This window comes from Opisthocomus hoazin, chromosome W (genome assembly GCF_030867145.1).
Source record: "Opisthocomus hoazin isolate bOpiHoa1 chromosome W, bOpiHoa1.hap1, whole genome shotgun sequence".
Classification (NCBI taxonomy): domain Eukaryota; kingdom Metazoa; phylum Chordata; class Aves; order Opisthocomiformes; family Opisthocomidae; genus Opisthocomus; species Opisthocomus hoazin.
The window spans coordinates 1,324,268-1,342,431 of NC_134453.1; the positions used below are offsets into that span (position 1 = coordinate 1,324,268).

At 54.4% G+C, this 18,164-nt stretch overlaps 1 protein-coding gene across 19 annotated transcripts in view; it reads left to right on the forward strand.

Moving 5' to 3' along the window:
• LOC104339067 (transcription factor 4) overlaps positions 1-18,164 on the forward strand; it is a 250,864-nt gene that overhangs the window by 197,833 nt on the left and 34,867 nt on the right. For all 19 annotated transcript variants that reach the window (XM_075446799.1, XM_075446794.1, XM_075446796.1 and 16 more), the window contains 3 exons: positions 6,514-6,619; positions 8,900-9,033; positions 12,760-12,892. In XM_075446799.1, coding sequence (XP_075302914.1) covers positions 6,514-6,619; positions 8,900-9,033; positions 12,760-12,892 — 373 coding nt within the window. The remainder of the gene's footprint in view (positions 1-6,513; positions 6,620-8,899; positions 9,034-12,759; positions 12,893-18,164) is intronic.

Sequence of the window (18,164 nt, forward strand, 5' to 3'; positions counted from 1 at the left end):
GGAAGCCGGGGCAGCGGCGTGCGGGAGGGTGTGCGTACGCCGGGCCAGTCCCGCGCTTGTGGGAGCGCGTCCGTACCGACGTGCTAAACCTTCACCGAGAGGCCTTTTGGCACGGCGTGAGGCTGCAGCCGCGGAGCCTCGCTCGACTGGGATGCGTTAGGAGGAGTGTGGGCAGCAGGGCGAGGGAGGTTCTCCTGCCCCTCTACTCTGCCCTGGTGAGGCCCCATCTGGAGTCCTGTGTCCAGTTCTGGGCTCCCCAGTTCAAGAAAGATGAGGAACTGCTGGAGGGAGTCCAGCGGAGGGCTACGAGGATGAGGAGGGGACTGGAGCATCTCTCCTACGAGGAGAGGCTGAGGGAGCTGGGCTTGTTCAGCCTGAAGAGAAGGCTGAGAGGAGACCTAATAAATGCTTACAAATATCTGCAGGGTGGGTGTCAGGAGGACGGGGCCAGACTCTTTCCAGTGGTGCCCAGCGACAGGACAAGAGGCAACGGGCACAAACTGAAGCAGAGGAAGCTCCAGCTGAAGATGAGGAAGAACTTCTTCCCTCTGAGGGTGACGGAGCCCTGGCCCAGGCTGCCCAGGGAGGCTGTGGAGTCTCCTTCTCTGGAGATATTCCAGACCCGCCTGGACGCGGTGCTGTGCAGCCTGCTCTGGGTGACCCTGCTTGGGCAGGGGGTTGGACTGGGTGACCCACAGAGGTCCCTTCCAACCCCTGCCATTCTGGGATTCTGGGATTTTATCAGAAACACCAGCAGCGGGAGGGGAGATACTCACTAAACCCACAACCCGCCGTCGGGCTTTTCGGTGCCCGGGGCACGCCGGAGAACCGGCGCCGGCTGAAGGAGGCGATGCCGAGGTGACAGCGGGCTGCGTGCGGCCGGTTTTCGGCGGCGATGCCCAGCCGTCGGCGTTCAGTCCGGGCGGCGGGGACGGCGTGCCGCGCAGGTGGCTCCCCCGGCTCCGTACACTTGTTTTCCACGGCTCAGCGGGACCTGCGATTCCATCCCCCTCCCGGGGCCGGGGAGGGTGGTTTGCGTGCACGGTGCCGGGGCTCGTATGGTCTCGATTACCGTCTGCTGGCAACGCCGTCGGCGTTGTTTGTCCTGGGAGAAAGATCTGGAAGAGCCGACATCTGGTTTTGATCGCCGCAATTGCAGGTTGATGGAATCAACGCCGGGTGAGGTGGGTGGGTTTTCCTTCCGGCCCCTTCCCCGGCCGGGCTGGTAACGCGCTGCGCCGGCGGGGCCGCGCTTTTCGTCGGCCCCCGCGCCCCGCTCCTCTTCCTCTCCCCCCCCCGTGGCAACATGTGGCCGAGATTAGGGACCTGCTGCTTGGGAAGGGCCCTTCTGCTGGGAGCCTGGAGCAGGTCGGGCGCCAGAGCGGGGCTGCTCCTCGCGCACGTGAAAGTACAGAATTATTTTTTGTTGGGTTTGTTTTTTTTTAACTGAAAGCTGGGGGAATTCATCCCTAGCCTGGCACAGCGGTCGCTGGTCTGGTGGCAGCGCCGGGAGGAGCCAGGACAGCAGCCGGGCGTGTCCCTCAGATGGTTTTAAAGGAGAAAACAGTGGTTTAAAAAATTTTATTTAAAAATTTTGGTTTTTTAACGTTTAATTTCTTCCGTTTCCCTCCCTTGCGCTGTGGGCAAGGACCGTGCCGTGCCCCGTCTGCCGCGCTCTGGCGTTCGGCCCGCTGCGGATGGGGAGTCCCGGGCTGTGACCCAGAAGGTCGTCGCGGTTGGCAGAAGCCAGGACAAGGGGCAATGGGCACAAACTGAAGCAGAGGAAGCTCCAGCTGAAGATGAGGAAGAACTTCTTCCCTCTGAGGGTGACAGAGCCCCTGCCCAGGCTGCCCAGGGAGGCTGTGGAGTCTCCTTCTCTGGAGATATTCCAGCCCCGCCTGGACGCGGTGCTGTGCAGCCTGCTGTGGGTGACCCTGCTTGGGCAGGGGGTTGGACTGGGTGACCCCAGAGGTCCCTTCCAACCCCGACCATTCTGGGATTCTGAGCGGTCCTGGCACGGTTGGCAGAGGTGGCGGGAGGAGCGGCATCGCCTGGCCAGTGCCGCGGGCTGGCAGGGGCCGTGTGCCGTCTGCCTGGTCGGGCGCTCACCGACGAGCACCCTTCCCGCCGTGCGGAGCTGGCACCCGCTGCGTGTTCCGGCGAGGGGCTTTGTTCCTCCTGACAGCCCCGCGAGCCGGCACGCTCTGCCGTTCGGTAACGCGCTCACGGGTTAATAACCGTCCTCTGTGAGATCTTCATTTTCGAGGAGCTTCGCCGTGTGTTCCGAAGTCTCCGGGCGGCTGATTGATGGGTTTATTCCCTTCGCCAAGGTTTCCTTGTAGCAGGTACCCGTTGAAGCGGGTTGCTCCGTATACGGAAACGCGCCGCTCGCCGTCACGATTGCGTTTCGCAGCCCGCGCTTTGCCTTTATCCCGTCTGTGCCAGGTAACAGATTTTTCCTAATTTCCCTTTGGGATGGGGCTGCACGGCCCTGGCGCGCCCGAGGGATGCCCTCCCGTCCCGCCTGCCTCGCGCAGGGCAGAAGTGGAGCCACATTTCAATCCGAGGGGAAATTTGACATCTGGCAACGACACGGCCCGTGGCTGGGAGCGGAGGGAGCTGGGGAGAAGAGCCAAGATGGAAGGGGAAGAGCAAATCTCCGACGTCACCTTGCTGGGGCCGGGTTTCCAAACACCTGCAGCCGGCCGATGGAGAGACGGCGGTGGGTCGGGGCCACGGCCCAGCCCGCCGTGCCCCGGCGCTGGAGGCATCTCCGGTGCTCGGCGAGCGCGGAGCTCCGCGCCGGTGACGTCGGCGAGGGGCGGCCGCATCCCCGACCCGTGGAGCTGGGGTTTCTCAGCCCCGGCTCGCTCGGCGGCCGGTGTGAATTATTCCTAGGCGTTTTCAAGGCTGTTCATCCGTCGGTTGGTGGACTTCGGGTGCCCGGGGCTGGAGCGCGGTGCCACGGGCAGAGAGCAGGCGCGGGGTCCGTGCGGCCTGCGAGCGTCCAGGGATGCTCAGCTCGGGGTGGCTCTGCGGACCGAGTCTCCCGAGTACTGGAAAATGGAAGATGGTGGAAACGTGTTCCCGGGACGGCGAGCTTCCCGGAGGAACTGAAGGAGAAAAGGTGTTTGGAACTTGCAGGCAGGCTCCTGGAAACGGCACCGATGCGATAATTTTTTCATCATGTCATGTTACAGAATGGCGTGTTTTTCCCAGATCGTTATTCATCATCTCTTCAAACCTCCCAGCATGAGTCAGAGTGATTTTCTAAATTCAGGCTCTCTTTTAAGAATATTAACATCTTTAAATCTAGAATATGTTTTCTGTCACATCAGAAAGTCACTTGTGCACATCTGTGGTTTACCCTCTTTTGCCTTTTTGGAGACAGCATATTACCATTTTCACCCGCGCCGTAAATTTAATCCCTTTTCGCTATTCGGCATCCAGTTATTGGGTTGGTTTCTTTATCAACGCTTCCTCCTGACAATTTATGTCTCTGTTTAAACGGGGTTATCGGCACAGTTCCTTCGTTGTAAAGTTATCTGGCAGACAGTTTTGGACAGATTATGAATGTGGTGAAGTAAGAACCCTTCTGGCTTCTTTTAAACTTTGCTTTGTGGAAGAAGGGCAGAAAGGCAGGGGCCAGGCAGAGCGGCGTTCGGCCAGTTGCTCGTCTCCTGCTGAAGATCCTCGAGCCCTGGTGGTGCAGGGGGAAGCAGAGCTGGAGACTGCTGCGGATTTTAACGGGGGAGGAATTTCCATGCATGCTCTTGGCTGATGTCATGAGAACGTGAGACTCCAACCGTGATAAAAATCTGAACAGAAGGAATATTTATGTTGGAAGGGTGGTGCTTCTTCAGGAAATAAGAAGATTTTTTTTTTTAACAATCCTTCTATCTCCCCAAATTCTTCCTGTGATGGAAGCTGTCGCAGCAAAAGGAGTTAATTTGCTGCAGCCCAGTGGCTTGCGCTGTGTAAAACCAGCAGAAGGGTAAATCGAGCAGCTGCCTTGAGCAAGGAACAGTTACACCCAGCTACACGACGCTCTGCAAGCTGGCACTGATTTTGGCTAGCAGTGTGCCCTGGCTGCCAAGAAGGCCAGTGGGATCCTGGGGTGCATTAGGAGGAGTGTGGGCAGCAGGGCGAGGGAGGTTCTCCTCCCCCTCTGCTCTGCCCTGGGGAGGCCCCATCTGGAGTCCTGTGTCCAGTTCTGGGCTCCCCAGTTCAGGAAAGATGAGGAGCTACTGGAGAGAGTCCAGCGGAGGGCTACGAGGATGAGGAGGGGACTGGAGCATCTCTCCTACGAGGAGAGGCTGAGGGAGCTGGGCTTGGTCAGCCTGGAGAAGAGAAGGCTGAGAGGGGACCTTAGAAATGCCTCTAAATATCTGCAGGGTGGGTGTCAGGAGGATGGGGCCAGACTCTTTCCAGTGGTGCCCAGCGCCAGGACAAGGGGCAACGGGCACAAACTGAAGCAGAGGAAGCTCCAGCTGAACTTGAGGAAGAACTTCTTCCCTCTGAGGGTGACGGAGCCCTGGCCCAGGCTGCCCAGGGAGGCTGTGGAGTCTCCTTCTGTGGAGATATTCCAGCCCCGCCTGGACGCGGTGCTGTGCAGCCTGCTGTGGGTGACCCTGCTTGGGCAGGGGGTTGGACTGGGTGACCCACAAAGGTCCCTTCCAACCCCGACCATTCTGGGGCCACGCCAGGTCACAGTGGAGGCTGGGACATCGGTGCCCAGCGAGAGCACGAGGCAGCCCTGCTCCGAAATCACGGCCCTCCAAAATCACTGCCGCGGCGGGGTCAGCTGTCCCAAGCGATGGGTTATGGCATTGTAATATTTATGTCTTTGCACCTTGAACCCGGTTAAACGCTGAGACACGAGCCAAGACGGTTGCTCCTGCGATGCCGGTGTGGTGGCACTTGGCAGGGACGGCGTCCCAGCCGGTGCGTCCTGCTCGGCGGCGCGGGCCGGTGGCTTCGCTGTGGGTTGGTTTGACCGGCCGGGCGCAGAGCTGCCTCGTCCCTGGTTTTACCCATCCCGGGTGTCTTTGGGTGTCGCTGCCTCTTGGTGGGGCCTTGCTCGTCCTCCCGAGCTCCCGGCACCCCGAACCCACGTCAGTCTTGACCGTAAGGCGCTGCAGTAAAATAGACTTTTGCTTTGATTTGTAGGGTCACGCTTGTCCTGGACGCGCTGTTGGGGCTCACGGCGCCCGGGGAGCGGCTGCGTGGCCCCATCCCAAGGCCCTGCTCTTCCCGCGGGCGCTGGGACCCCCGAGGCGCGCGGGGCGGTCACTCGGCATCCCGCAGCCCTCGGCCAGTTTTCGAGTTGGGCCGTTGTTTAGTTTTTCGAAGGGGAGAAGCCCTTTTGCTCGCCCTGCCCCGGCCGGGGGTGCTGGTCCCAGCCCCGCGCTCGGCCCGGTGCGTTTGGCTTCCCCTCTCGCCGCGACCCGCCAGCGTCGGAGCAGGCGCCCTGCCAAGCTTGCCTGCTGCAAAATGGAGGCAGGAAGGTATCCATTTTCATCGAGGAGATGACAGTGCCTCCGTCTTCCTGACCATCTGGAGAGAGAGGCACCTCCAGCGCGCGAACAAAGCACAGAGGAGCGGGGTCCGCGCGGCGGCGGAGGGAATGAGCTGCGCTCCGCGGAGTGAGCGCCGCTGAGCAGCCCGGGCCGGTTCGGGGCGGGGGGGGGGGATATTTTTGGTTTTATTTTGGGTTGAAATGCTGTCCTGGTTGAACGGAACGAAAGCAAGAAATAGAGCAGATGTTCTCCAAAAAGCAAGTTGCAGAAAGCCGTGGTGTGTCAGTGAGCAAACGCCAGTGAATGAGCGTTTTGGCACCCGCACGAAGCTTGTTGCCGAGAAATAGAAATAGAAGGAGTCCTCGGAAGGAGGAGTTTTTCTCCTCCTTGTTTCTTCTCCTCCTTTCTGATCTGCACACGTGCTGTGTTGGTGGTCTTGGGGAGCTCCAGGTTTTTAATCGGCCTTTGGAGCGTCCCTGGAAAGAGCTTGATCCATGGGAATTTAATAACCCAAGAGACGTTGGTCATTTCGGTGTTCTTGATAATGATATTTTTCTAAATTTCTCTTTTTTTTTCTAGTTTGGGAAATAAAGTATTTGAGTGCCTTGCAGTGCTTTCTGTTTTGTTCTTACGAGGGCGAAGCCCGTCCGCTTTCGTACGAGAAAATCAGCGTTGTTTCAAGTTCTTGTTTATTTTAAGCTCTGCAGTGCTGTAGGAAGAACATATGTACATCTGTTTGCTCGTTTTATTTACAGAAATACACAGTTTGACAAATACCTTGCAGATAGCCTGGCTGAAAGCTGGAAAATGTCAGGCTGGGGTTTCTTTTGAAGCTTCAAATTTATTTTCCAGTCACACACATGCTGAAGTTTTTGTGTTCCGAGAGAAGAATGATGTGGTGTCGTGAACTGATTTATACCGAGCAAGGGGAAAACTCGATATTTCTTTCCTGCTTCCCGCTAAAGGCGTCCTAAATGAGTCTTTTTTTCCGTAGGTTTATGCCCCGTCAGCAAGCACTGCCGACTACAATAGGGATTCACCGGGTTATCCGTCCTCGAAACCAGCAGCCAGCACTTTTCCTAGCTCCTTCTTCATGCAAGGTAAGGCGCTGCTTTCGGCAGGAGAGCTGCCCTGCCCGCGTTTGCTGGTTTCGATGCAGTCGGGAGGTCTCACCCTGCGGTCTGTAAGGCTGCCCTTCGAATGCAGACCTGTCCGGCTGTCCCTTGGCCGTCGGCGCTCTGACCGGGCTGGTTCGATCCCGGGTGAAGCGGGGCGGTGAGCCCTTTTCCCCAGCACGCGCGTGGGCGCCCGCCTTAGCGCGGTACTTTCTGGTTTGTTGTTTTATTTCACTGTGCTTGCACGTACCCACTGCGAGAAATACAAGGTGGTAGCAGTGAATACGTGAAAATTATTCCCCCATCCTCACTGAGAGCAGCGGCTTCGTTTTCAAAACGCTGCTCTAATTCCACGCCAACAGACGTACTCCTAGCTAGGAGTTTTCACGTATTCACTGCTACCACCTTGTATTTCTCGCAGTGGGTACGTGCAAGCACAGTGAATTTCAGCACACCTTAGTAAAGAAGATTCCTAGAGTGGGGAAAGGTCCGCACGCAGTCAGGGTGCTCATCTTTTGCCATGTTTAGGGTAAGAAATAATTAGCTTTTCAGTCCTTCCCCATATGCTCTGCTTCAGGCTAAGTAAAGGGTAGGTAAACCTGTTTAACTCAGCAGGACTGCTAGGCTAAAGTATTCACAGGGCAAGGGACTGGATTTGATTCTCTCTATATATGGATTCTCTGTATATATGGGATTTTATTCTCTCTATACAAGGATTCTCTGTATATATGGGATTTTATTCTCTCTATATATGGATTCTCTGTATATACGGGATTTTATTCTCTCTATATATGGATTCTCTGTGTATATGGGATTTGATTCTCTGTATATATGGGATTTTGTTCTCTATATATGGATTCTCTGTATATACGGGATTTTATTCTCTATATATGGATTCTCTGTATATAGGGGATTTTATTCTCTCTATATATGGATTCTCTGTATATACGGGATTTTATTCTCTCTATATATGGGTTCTCTGTATATAGGGGATTTTATTCTCTCTATATATGCTTTCCAATTTGCACTCTTAGGGGAAACACCCCTCCCCCCCTTCCCCCCCCGAAAGAACCCAGTTTTGTGTCCCCACCACCCTAAGGTCACGGGCGCTGCTCAGCAGCCGCGGGCATGGCTCAGCGCCCTGGCTCCCGGTGAGCGAGCTGTCTCCTGCGGCGCTCGGCCACGGCGCTGGCCCTTCCGTCGAGGACACTGGGGTCTGAGGACGAGCTGGCTGCCTGCGAGGGGAAGGACCTGGACCATGTCCTGGGCAGTGGTGGGAAGTGTGGACCACGACTGGAAAGAAAACTGCACTCTTGGCTGAAAACGTGAATAAATACCACCCAAAGCACAGGCTGCTTGGAGGCTTCTGCGGAGCTACAAAGCTGGGGATTAATAGGGTTCTAACGATGGCAAATATTTACCCTTAGCTGGTCTGGGGTTTTAAATGTTACCTTCGCTCAGATTGGGACTGCAGACAGAAATCTGAGTTGCGTGACTGTTCCGACAGCCGTGGGCAGGTGATGCTGGAAGGGCGGCTGCTGCCCGGCTGGTGGAAGCGTAGAAATAAAGCAGGGCTGCAGGTGAGACAGCAGAATTTCTGCTTAGAGCAACTCCTGTAGTTCGAAAAAGCTGGCAACTTTTCCAGCCCACGTACCCGTCTTCCAGGTCTGCTGGTCATTATGGGAAAGTTACCTTTTTTTTCCTTTTTTTTAGCTAACATGTTGACATTCTTCCAGCAGAAAATGCATTTCATCGCATTATTTCAATTCCATTTCAGCGTGTCTAATTAAATGTGAAATATGTAAGCAAATATTTGACTTTATAAAATATGGGGAGCCCTTTCTGTACTCCTCCGTGCGCGCTGTGCCCCGGCAGGGACCGGGCCTGAAGGACGAACGCTGCGCTGGGGAGGTGCGGAGGCACGCGCTGTCAAATCCCTAAAAAGCGAAACCGTACTAGCGGTGCTGCTCTCCTTTTTGACAAACCAACAAAAAGCAACAACGAAACAACTCAGAACTAACTTTCCGGCTGCGGAAACGGTCAAAATTCAGGAATTATCTGGTCGCTTACCAAGTTGGGGCTTCCCCAAAGCTCGTTGGCCATCCTCGTTCTGTAGGCGTCAGAGTATTTCGTTTTAGTGCTCAGACTTTGGTCTCTGGTGGGGTTTGTTTCAGTGGAGTGGGTGTACGTGAGTTTGTGGTACCGGGGCAGGAATAAAGCAGCAGGAGACCTGCGAGCCAGCGGTGTTTCCCTCCTGTCTTGCAGATGGCCATCACAGCAGCGACCCGTGGAGCTCCTCCAGCGGGATGAACCAGCCCGGGTACGGGGGCATGCTGGGCAACTCTTCCCACATCCCCCAGTCCAGCAGCTACTGCAGCCTGCACCCGCACGACCGCTTGGTAAGGCATGGGATGGGGGGCACCTACCGCGGGCACGCCGTCACGGAGTGCCGCTGAGATGTTCTCCTCGTACCATTATGTGTTCCCAACACTGTGAAAAAAACGAGTTTGAGAAATCACAGGAATGGTTTGGGTTGGAAGGGACCTTCTAGACCACCTGGTCCCACCCCCCAGCCATCAGCAGGGACATCTTCCACCAGCCCAGGGTGCTCAGAGCTCCATCCAACCTGGCCTTGAACCCTGCCAGGGAGGGGGCAGCCACAGCTTCTCTGGGCAGCCTGGGCCAGGGCCTCACCACGGCGCACGCCTCTGCGTTCTGGTGTTTGGAATTTGTGGCAGTCAGTGTCCTTCGCTGCTCTGACTTGATGGATACCCATCTAGCATCAATTTTCTGCTTTAAAAAAGGGAGGGTTTTTTTCATTTTCTCCAGTACGTTCTGATCTCTCACAGGAGGAAGTTGCCGGGACTGATTCCGTCTATTGTATTGGAATAGAATAAGATTGGGATTAAATATGGTCTGAGTACAGCTTAGGGGATGTTCTCCAACACCGTGGCTGAATTGATGATGTAGAAATAACACTGTGTTCCATCAGTTTTTTGGTTTTGTTTTGAAGTGAGAGGTAACGAAATGAACAGACAGCGAAAGTGAAGTCATTTTTCTCAAAATATGTGAAACATTACGAGTAGCGTTCCTCTGCTCTGTGCCCCTGCTTTGCACCCTTGAAGACGGTTGATTAGGGAGAGCAGTGAGGAGCACTGGTTTTAAGGGAGGAAGGAGTCCCTGGCTCTGAAGTCTTGCAGAACCCTCTTTTTGGAAAGAAGAAGAATTAAACACACACATGCAAACCGAAGATTAGTTTGCAAAATAAATCTTTAAAGTCTCACATTCACCGAGGTTAGCTCACCGCTCTGTAAAATTCATAAAAAGCAAAAGAAATTGCCTCCAAAACTGCTTAATCATGTCCTTAGAAAAGGCATAATAAGGCTCGAAGCAAACTTCACGTTGCTCTGAAGTGACAAGCATCTCTAACAAAAATTGAGCGTGACTTTTAAAACCCAATTTTATCTAATTTGTTATCTACACTGGTGCTCATTTGTCAGAATGAGGTGGCTTTTCGTGCCACCAGCTCAGGGTAGTGGCAAGACAGCAGGGCCCAGTCTGCAAACATTTGTGCAGCTAACTTTACCTTGAATCTGAATTTCTTGTGTTTGTAACATGCAGGGTTTTTTACGAAGAGCTAAAATATTTCTACGATGTAAAATATTTCTTTCTGTAAAATGGGTCGGGGTCTTCCACCTAAACTCCCCAAAATATCGGGGAGGATGTTCCACCTAAACTCCCCAAAATGTCGGGGAGGATGTTCCACCTAAACTCCCCAAAATATCGGGGAGGATGTTCCACCTAAACTCCCTGAAATATCCGTGAGGGTGTTCCACCTAAACTCCCCAAAATATCGGGGAGGATGTTCCACCTAAACTCCCCAGAATACATCTATGTAGGTATTATTGTATTTATCCTAAATTTCAGCGATAGTGAGGACCAGTCCAAGTTGTAGGTGCTCAGTGCCGACGACGCTGATACTAATCATTGATTATGTACGTCTGGGCTGGCAGAGCCTTCTGCATTTGAGGTGACACGGGGACAGAAGGGAGGCAGCGATGCTTTCAGTCCTCTCCACGTACTTTCTGCTGGAGCATCAGTGAGAGGTCAGCAGTTTGTGGTCAGCTGGAGCATCCGCGAGTGGTCAGCTCGTCGAGGGGAGGTCGAGCGATTTCACTTTGGTTCTCTGCAGACGTCCTTAACTTCTCAGTGACCTGCAGAGAAAATGCGTACAGCAAAAGAAAGAAAGAAAGAAAAGCTGCTCTTTGTCATTTTTATTTTCTCAGGCAGATCAGTGATTTTCTAAATGGATGCATAGAATCATAGAACGGTTTGGGTTGGAAGGGACCTTAAAGGTCATCTGGTTCCAACCCCCCTGCCATCAGCAGAGACATCTTCCACCAGCCCAGGGTGCTCAGAGCTCCATCCAACCTGGCCTTGAACCCTGCCAGGGAGGGGGCAGCCACAGCTTCTCTGGGCAGCCTGAGCCAGGGCCTCACCACCCTCATGGGGAAGAATTTCTTCCTAATATCTCATCTGAATCTGCCCTCTTTTAGTTTAGAGCCGTTCCCCCTTGTCCTATCCCTACACCCCCTTGTGAAAAGCCCCTCTTCATCCTTCCTGTCGGCCCCTTCAGGCACTGGCAGCTGCTCTAAGGTCACCCCGGAGCCTTCTCTTCTCCAGGCTGAGCAGCCCCAGCTCCCTCAGCCTCTCCTCGTAGGTGAGGTGCTCCAGGAGAGGTACAGAGAACAGTTCTACACTAAGCTGTCTTCAGATCCCGTGTTTTTCCTAAAATGTTTGGCAGTAGTGGTTTGGTTTCTCCCCCTGAGAAAATCCCAAACCAGCGCTGGCCTGCGTGGCGTGGAACAGCCCTTGAGCAGGGGACATGGGGTCCCTCAGGTTTCAGACCGTTGACAGCAGCAGTCCTTCTCTGCTCATTTCTCCATCACATGGGAAATCCTGTTGAGCTGTGCTGGCTGGGTTCAGAGCTGAAGTCCTGGCATGGTTTGGAGTGAGTCAAAGCCTGAAAATGTTCAGACTTCTCAGTGGTGATGGTCATTTTTCTTAGGGATGAGAAAAATAGATTTGGGTTGTTGTTTACATTCTTTGAGATGACTTTGAAGTATTCACTTACTTGGCACTTAATTTCAAGAAATCCTGTAAAATTAATGGAAGAGTACAAATAAAGGGAAGAAAGTTTTCAGCCAGCCTACTGTGAGCCACCTGCAGAGGCAGAGGGCACAGAGATGGTCTCGCTCCAACACCCCAGTGCCTTGATGCTGAGCCAGGTCCTGCCCCGTGTCCCCAGCTGCCCGTGTTTCTAAGGAGGCTTTACATCAGGGTCTCCAAAACCTGCAGGTCTTCTGCAGGACCTCCTCTCTGCTGGGGCAATGCTGTGAGCGAGAGAGGAGCTGGGCATGTTGTAGGACCTGTCTACACACGCTGTCTTCCACCCGTTAGGAAAAGACTGTGACGAAGGGCACTAAGGTGAGCCAGGTTGACAGTAATGCAAACTCAGCAAAAAACCTGACGGCAGCAATGTTGTGTCGCAGTCACGAAGGTTTGTGCTGAGCCAGCTACCAGTGTCTTCTGCATTCTGCCCCGACGCGTGTCCCACACTTGTTTGGAGAACGTGGTCCGTTGCATTTTCAGTCGTCTGTCGCACGGAGACGCTGCGGTGGGAGAAAGTTGATGACCTGGGGTGCCGGGGTGCTTCCTTACGGCACGTTCTGTAATGCCAGCCGTCAGCGTCTTGCAGTCAGATCTTGGGTTTCATGTCAAAAGCAGTATGGGGTTTCTGCCGCTTCCCTCGGAAGGCTTTGCCTCCAGCCGGTAGCTGTCCCTCTCAAAACAGGTTCTCATGACACCGCTGTGGTACCTTCATCAGTTGTGACCCATCCACTGGGGATGTTTGTCCATATCCGATAGGTGTATGCTGTGTCTCCTCCAGAAGATGTCAAATTAGGGTAGCAAACCACGCTCCCTGCCTAGTCATGGGGAGCATTCTGCTTGGCTCAGTTGGGTGAAGAACAACAGCACTTGGGACTGGGGCAGCATGAGCAGCCTGCTGCCTTCCGTCTTCTCAAGACTTAAAATACTTCCTTTTTTTATCCCTTTTGCCACAGAGCTACCCATCACACTCCTCAGCAGACATCAATTCCAGTCTTCCTCCGATGTCCACCTTCCACCGCAGTGGCACGAACCATTACAGCGCGTCCTCTTGCACACCCCCGGCCAACGGGACGGACAGCATCATGGGTGAGTTGAGGCCGGGCGCCGCGGCTGCCTCCCGAGGCTCTCCCTTGCCCTCCTGTCTCCCCTCGCATCTGCTTTGACACCCTGGGCTGGCACCAAAGGGACAGAATCGAGGTGGGGGGTGGTTTGACGGCGCGTCCTGGCGTGCGGAAGGACTGGCTGCTTGGTTCAGTAGGCGCAGAGAGATAGCGAGAACTGCGTGGAAATAAATATGTCGTAGCTGACCTTTGCCTCCTTTACTCATGAATTTTAGTGCTGCTGCTTCTTTTGGTGAGTTAAACGTAATTACAGCAGTGCTTTGCTTTTTGTGAATTGAATGTGTCACCGAAGGGCTTTGCTTCGGAGTTTGTGCGGAAGACACCGCGCCAGCGAAGTGCCTGGTCCCGCTGGGTTTGGGGTCTGATCTGGTTGTCTTCAGTGGTCGAATGGCCTGCAGTGCTGGGTGCGGTGATACTTCTGTATCACAGAATCACAGAATGGTTGGGGCTGGCAGGGCCCTCTGTGGGTCACCCAGTCCAACCCCCTGCCCAAGCAGGGTCACCCAGAGCAGGCTGCACAGCACCGCGTCCAGGCGGGGCTTGAATATCTCCAGAGAAGGAGACTCCACAGCCTCCCTGGGCAGCCTGGGCCAGTGCTCCGTCACCCTCAGAGGGAAGAAGTTCTTCCTCGGGTTCAGCTGGAGCTTCCTCTGCTTCAGTTTGTGCCCATTGCCCCTTGTCCTGTCGCTGGGCACCACTGAAAAGAGCTTGGCCCCATCCTCCTGACCCCCACCCTGCAGATATTTAGAGGCGTTTAGAAGGTCCCCTCTCAGCCTTCTCTTCTCCAGGCTGAACAAGCCCAGCTCCCTCAGCCTCTTCTCGCAGGACAGATGCTCCAGTCCCCTCCTTATCCTCGTAGCCCTCCGCTGGACTCTCTCCAGCAGCTCCTCATCTTTCTTGAACTGGGGAGCCCAGCACTGGACACAGCACTGCAGATGGGGCCTCCCCACGGAAGAGCAGAGGGGAAGGAGAACCTCCCTCGCCCTGCTGCCCACACTCCTCCTAATGCACCCCAGGATCCCATTGGCCTTCTTAGCAGCCAGGGCACACTGCTGGCTCGTGGTCACCCTGTTGCCCACCAGGACACCCAGGTCCCTCTCCGCAGAGCTGCTCCCCAGCAGGTCAGCCCCAGCCTGTACTGGTGCCTGGGGTTGTTCCTCCCCAGGTGCAGGACCCTGCCCTTGCCCTTGTTGAACCTCATCAGGTTCCTCTCAGCCCAACTTTCATCCCCTTCCATGGAGGGGGGGAGCAGTGGGGGCAGCATGTCCCCGTAGGGAGGAGAGCCACCTCTGACCTTGCTGAGGGTGACTCTGTCCGTGAAGAGCATACCACGGTATACCCAAATGTTTGGCAAAGACCAGTTCATAGTTCAATACAGGAAATAAAAAAGTATTGCTCTGCCTGTCTCTCAGAGAGCAAATAAAGCCAATGAAATAATTGGCAAATAGGGAACACGGCGCTGGACACATGTTTTGGATTACACACGTGATCCTGGGTGGAATGGCTGCGAGCGGGACTAATGCAGCAAGAATGGAGGGTGGGTTCAGGCACTAACACATGGGCATCACATTTTTTGAGGTCTCTGAAAGAAGAAGAAACTAAATACAGTCTCTTCTTAATTTGTCACTGTCTGAGGAGAAAGTCTCCCATTTCAGGGCTGCATTTCTGTGCGCAGTCTTGCCATTCCGTTGAGAGCGCTTCCTTCGCAACGTATTGCTGCTGCTGTGCGCGCGACGTAGAATCACTCTCTCTTTCTCCCTCAAAAGAGGATTCTACGTCTAAATTGGACTGATAGAGTCCAACTTAACCCAACCATCGTTACACCAGTTCTGCAGAAGCCTTCCTGGTGGCAGCTGAGGATGGAAAACCTTGCGGAGGGACGTTAAGAGGTAGGAGTGTGAATGCAGTCTCCTGCCCCTGTGCCTTGGGGAGCCAGCCAGCACAGTGCCTGGATTTCCCGTGTCTTCTGGATCAGTCTCCTGGAAAACCCACTGTCTGAATCAGAAGCTGAACAGTACGAAAACGTGGAGTTTGGTAGCAGCTGTAGATATTCAGCAGGCAGTACTGCTGGGCTGTGTCGGCATTGGAGGCTGCAGAAGTGTTTCTTGGATCTTGACGCAAGTCCTAGGCTCCTCCTAAGCCCCTGAACCTCCCCTGAGCCTGGGCACGCGCTCTCGTTTCCCTGCTTTTCCCGAGGAAGCCGTTGGAGCTGGCCCAGCCAGAGCCGCCGTGCCTCCGTCCCGGTCCCCAGGGAGCGCAGTGGCACGGCCGATGAGCCGCGGTCCCGACGGTCACGCAGCTCGGGTAGGCAGCAGGGGGGAAATCCTTTCCAGGGAGTGCAGGGCAGCGTTGGCCGCGGTGAATTTTAAGCCAAGCGTTGGCTTTTGATTTGCAGAGGTGTGAAGCGGTGCGGTGTCCTGGCCACCTGATGCACGCGTTAACCCCGCGTGCTGCTCTCGCCGCTGCTGACGTGGTGTTTGTATGACGTTATGCGCCGCGACACGCGGCTTTTCCAGGAGAAACGTGATGTGTGTTCCCCTCGAGGTGCTGGTTTCACAGTAATTTTATTCCCAGAGCAGTCACATCGTGCTGCACGGTCTATTTTATAAGAATGTGAAGCTTCCCGTGACAGGAGGGTGGTGAACTGTCGCGCAGTATCAGCAGAATATGACTCCCATCCAGCGATGTCGCTTCCTCATAATTTGGGAAGATCATCAGCGGTGAATACCGAGATGGTGGAAGTTCACAGAATCACAGGATGGTTGGCGTTGGAAGGGACCTCTGTGGGTCACCCAGCCCAACCCCCTGCCCAAGCAGGGTCACCTACAGCAGGCCGAAAGTTTTTCCACTCTTCGTAACATAGAAACATAATTTCCAGGCTGCTGTTTCAGAAAGGACTGTTCCACCAGAACAGCGGGAGTTTGTGCTAGAATTTAAAACTATAAAAAGTCTGGCTGGGATTCTCTAATAGAAGGCTGCAGCCTATCGGTTACACGAGATGCTTTGCTAGATAGAATTATCCTCGCTGAGATACCGATTCCTGGAAGTTTATTCAATAATCCAAGATTTACGATCCCGAGTCCCACCAGAAGGATGTGAGAAGGCTGCACTTCATCATTCTGTCCCTCTGCCTTCCAGTGCAGAATTGTTCTCCGCAGCGACACGCTGGGAAAGTTTTAGGAGATGAATTATGACAATAAACACGCTCTTCGACAGAGCTAGAATCAATCCATCAGCACGCTGCCGTCTTCGGTGATGCCTTCGGCACGTGAAGAGTCTTGCGAGCGGGGCAGTAGCTCGCAAGTAGAAGCCACCGCTTCGAGGGTGCATTTTCACGTTTTACAATCCTGGTCCCAAGTCAGCCGTGTCTTCTGCGTCATGCCGCAATCTGCCGATGCTTCATGTCGGTGGAGACCTGCCTTCTCGAGTGGGGAAGCCAGCGTAGTTGTGTCCTCTGATAATAATCACAGCATGGTCGGGGTTGGAAGGGACCTCTGTGGGTCACCCAGCCCAACCCCCTGCCCAAGCAGGGTCACCCAGAGCCGGCTGCACAGCACCGTGTCCAGGCGGGGCTGGAATATCTCCAGAGAAGGAGACTCCACAGCCTCCCTGGGCAGACTGGTCCAGGGCTCCATCACCCTCAGAGTACACGTAGACCAGTCTGAGGAAAGACAGGCTAGCGTAGGTGGGTAAGAAGTGCCTTGCTGCTTCGGACAGGCGGTCCATCTAGCTTAGCATTCAGTGGTGGAAGGCGATCCTGGCCGTTTCTGCAGCTCCTGCCCTGAGGACCATCATATTAGTGAGGCTGGGGGGCCCATCCCTGCCTGGTTCTTCAAGCACCTTCTGCTTTCTTTTCCTGGAAGTTTCGTTGAGTGTTCCCTTGCTCTTGCCTCAAACCCTTGTCCATCGTCGATAAATTAATGAAACCTTTCTTGAAATCTGGTTTTGGCTATTTCATTCAACTAAAGACCAACACAGAAATGTCTTCGATAAACTGTGCTCTTCCAGCTTTGGAGGAGTTTCATAGTGTTCCTTGCATGAAGTTGTTTGGTGTTTTGCATAAGAATTTGAAAACATCTGTCCTTGTTCAGACCAGAAGCTCATCTATGCAACGGTCCTGTCTCCAGCGAAGACTCTGAGGATGTCCTTGGGAGGAATATAAAAGCAAAGCAAGCATATATGATATTTCCCCAGTCGTTCCAGCGCGGAGTGCAGCTTGAGTTCATTCTTCTCCATGAAGTGACCCAGCCTTTCCTGGAGGCTTGGCCTGGCACAGTGACGCTGCGCATTTGTGAAACCGTGCTCCTCCTGGTTCGTTTTGACTCTGCTCCCTCAAGACCCAGCGTGGTCCTCCCTTCTCGTGTTGCCACAAGCCCCAGATGACAGCCTTTCTGCCCTGTTGTTGGGGTTTATGTAGCCTGCGTCGTGCTCCACTGTAGTGGTCCTTTTTCCAGGCTGGAGAATCCACATTTGTTGAGTTTGTCCTCTAAAAAACCACCGTCTGCTTTTTCCGACTTCACTTTTTCTGTTCTGCAGACCTCGATGCTCTTTCTTAACGGCCTTGCGAGGTCTTTGCTCCGTATCCAAAATACAGGAGCGTCGTGAGTTCACTGGGGACGTAACGAGCTTCTAGGTTGTCTCTGCTCTTGGCCCGGTCGTTGCTCAGCGCTGGGGTTTTCTTGGGGGCAGCGAGCGGCTGGTTCTGCTGCTTAACTGTCAGCTCAGGTTGTCAGCTAATTACTCGCTGTAGCTCTAGGCTTCCTCCTCTTTCTGGACTGCTCGTTAGGTAACGGAGAGCCCGCTTGTGGGTACCTATGGCACAGGGCTTTTTTCCCCCCCATAGAATCACAGAATGGTCGGGGTTGGCAGGGACCTCTGTGGGTCACCCAGCCCAACCCCCTGCCCAAGCAGGGTCACCCAGAGCAGGCTGCACAGGACCGTGTCCAGGCGGGGCTGGAATATCTCCAGAGAAGGAGACTCCAGAGCCTCCCTGGGCAGCCTGGGCCAGGGCTCCGTCACCCTCAGAGGGAAGAACTTCTTCCTCCTGTTCAGACAGAACTTCCTGTACCTCAGTTTGTGCCCATTGCCCCTTGTCCTGTCACTGGGCACCACTGGAAAGAGTCTGACCCCGTCCTCCTGACACCCACCCTGCAGATATTTGTAGGCATTTCTAAGGTCCCCTCTCAGCCTTCTCTTCTCCAGGCTGAACAAGCCCAGCTCCCTCAGCCTCTCCTCGT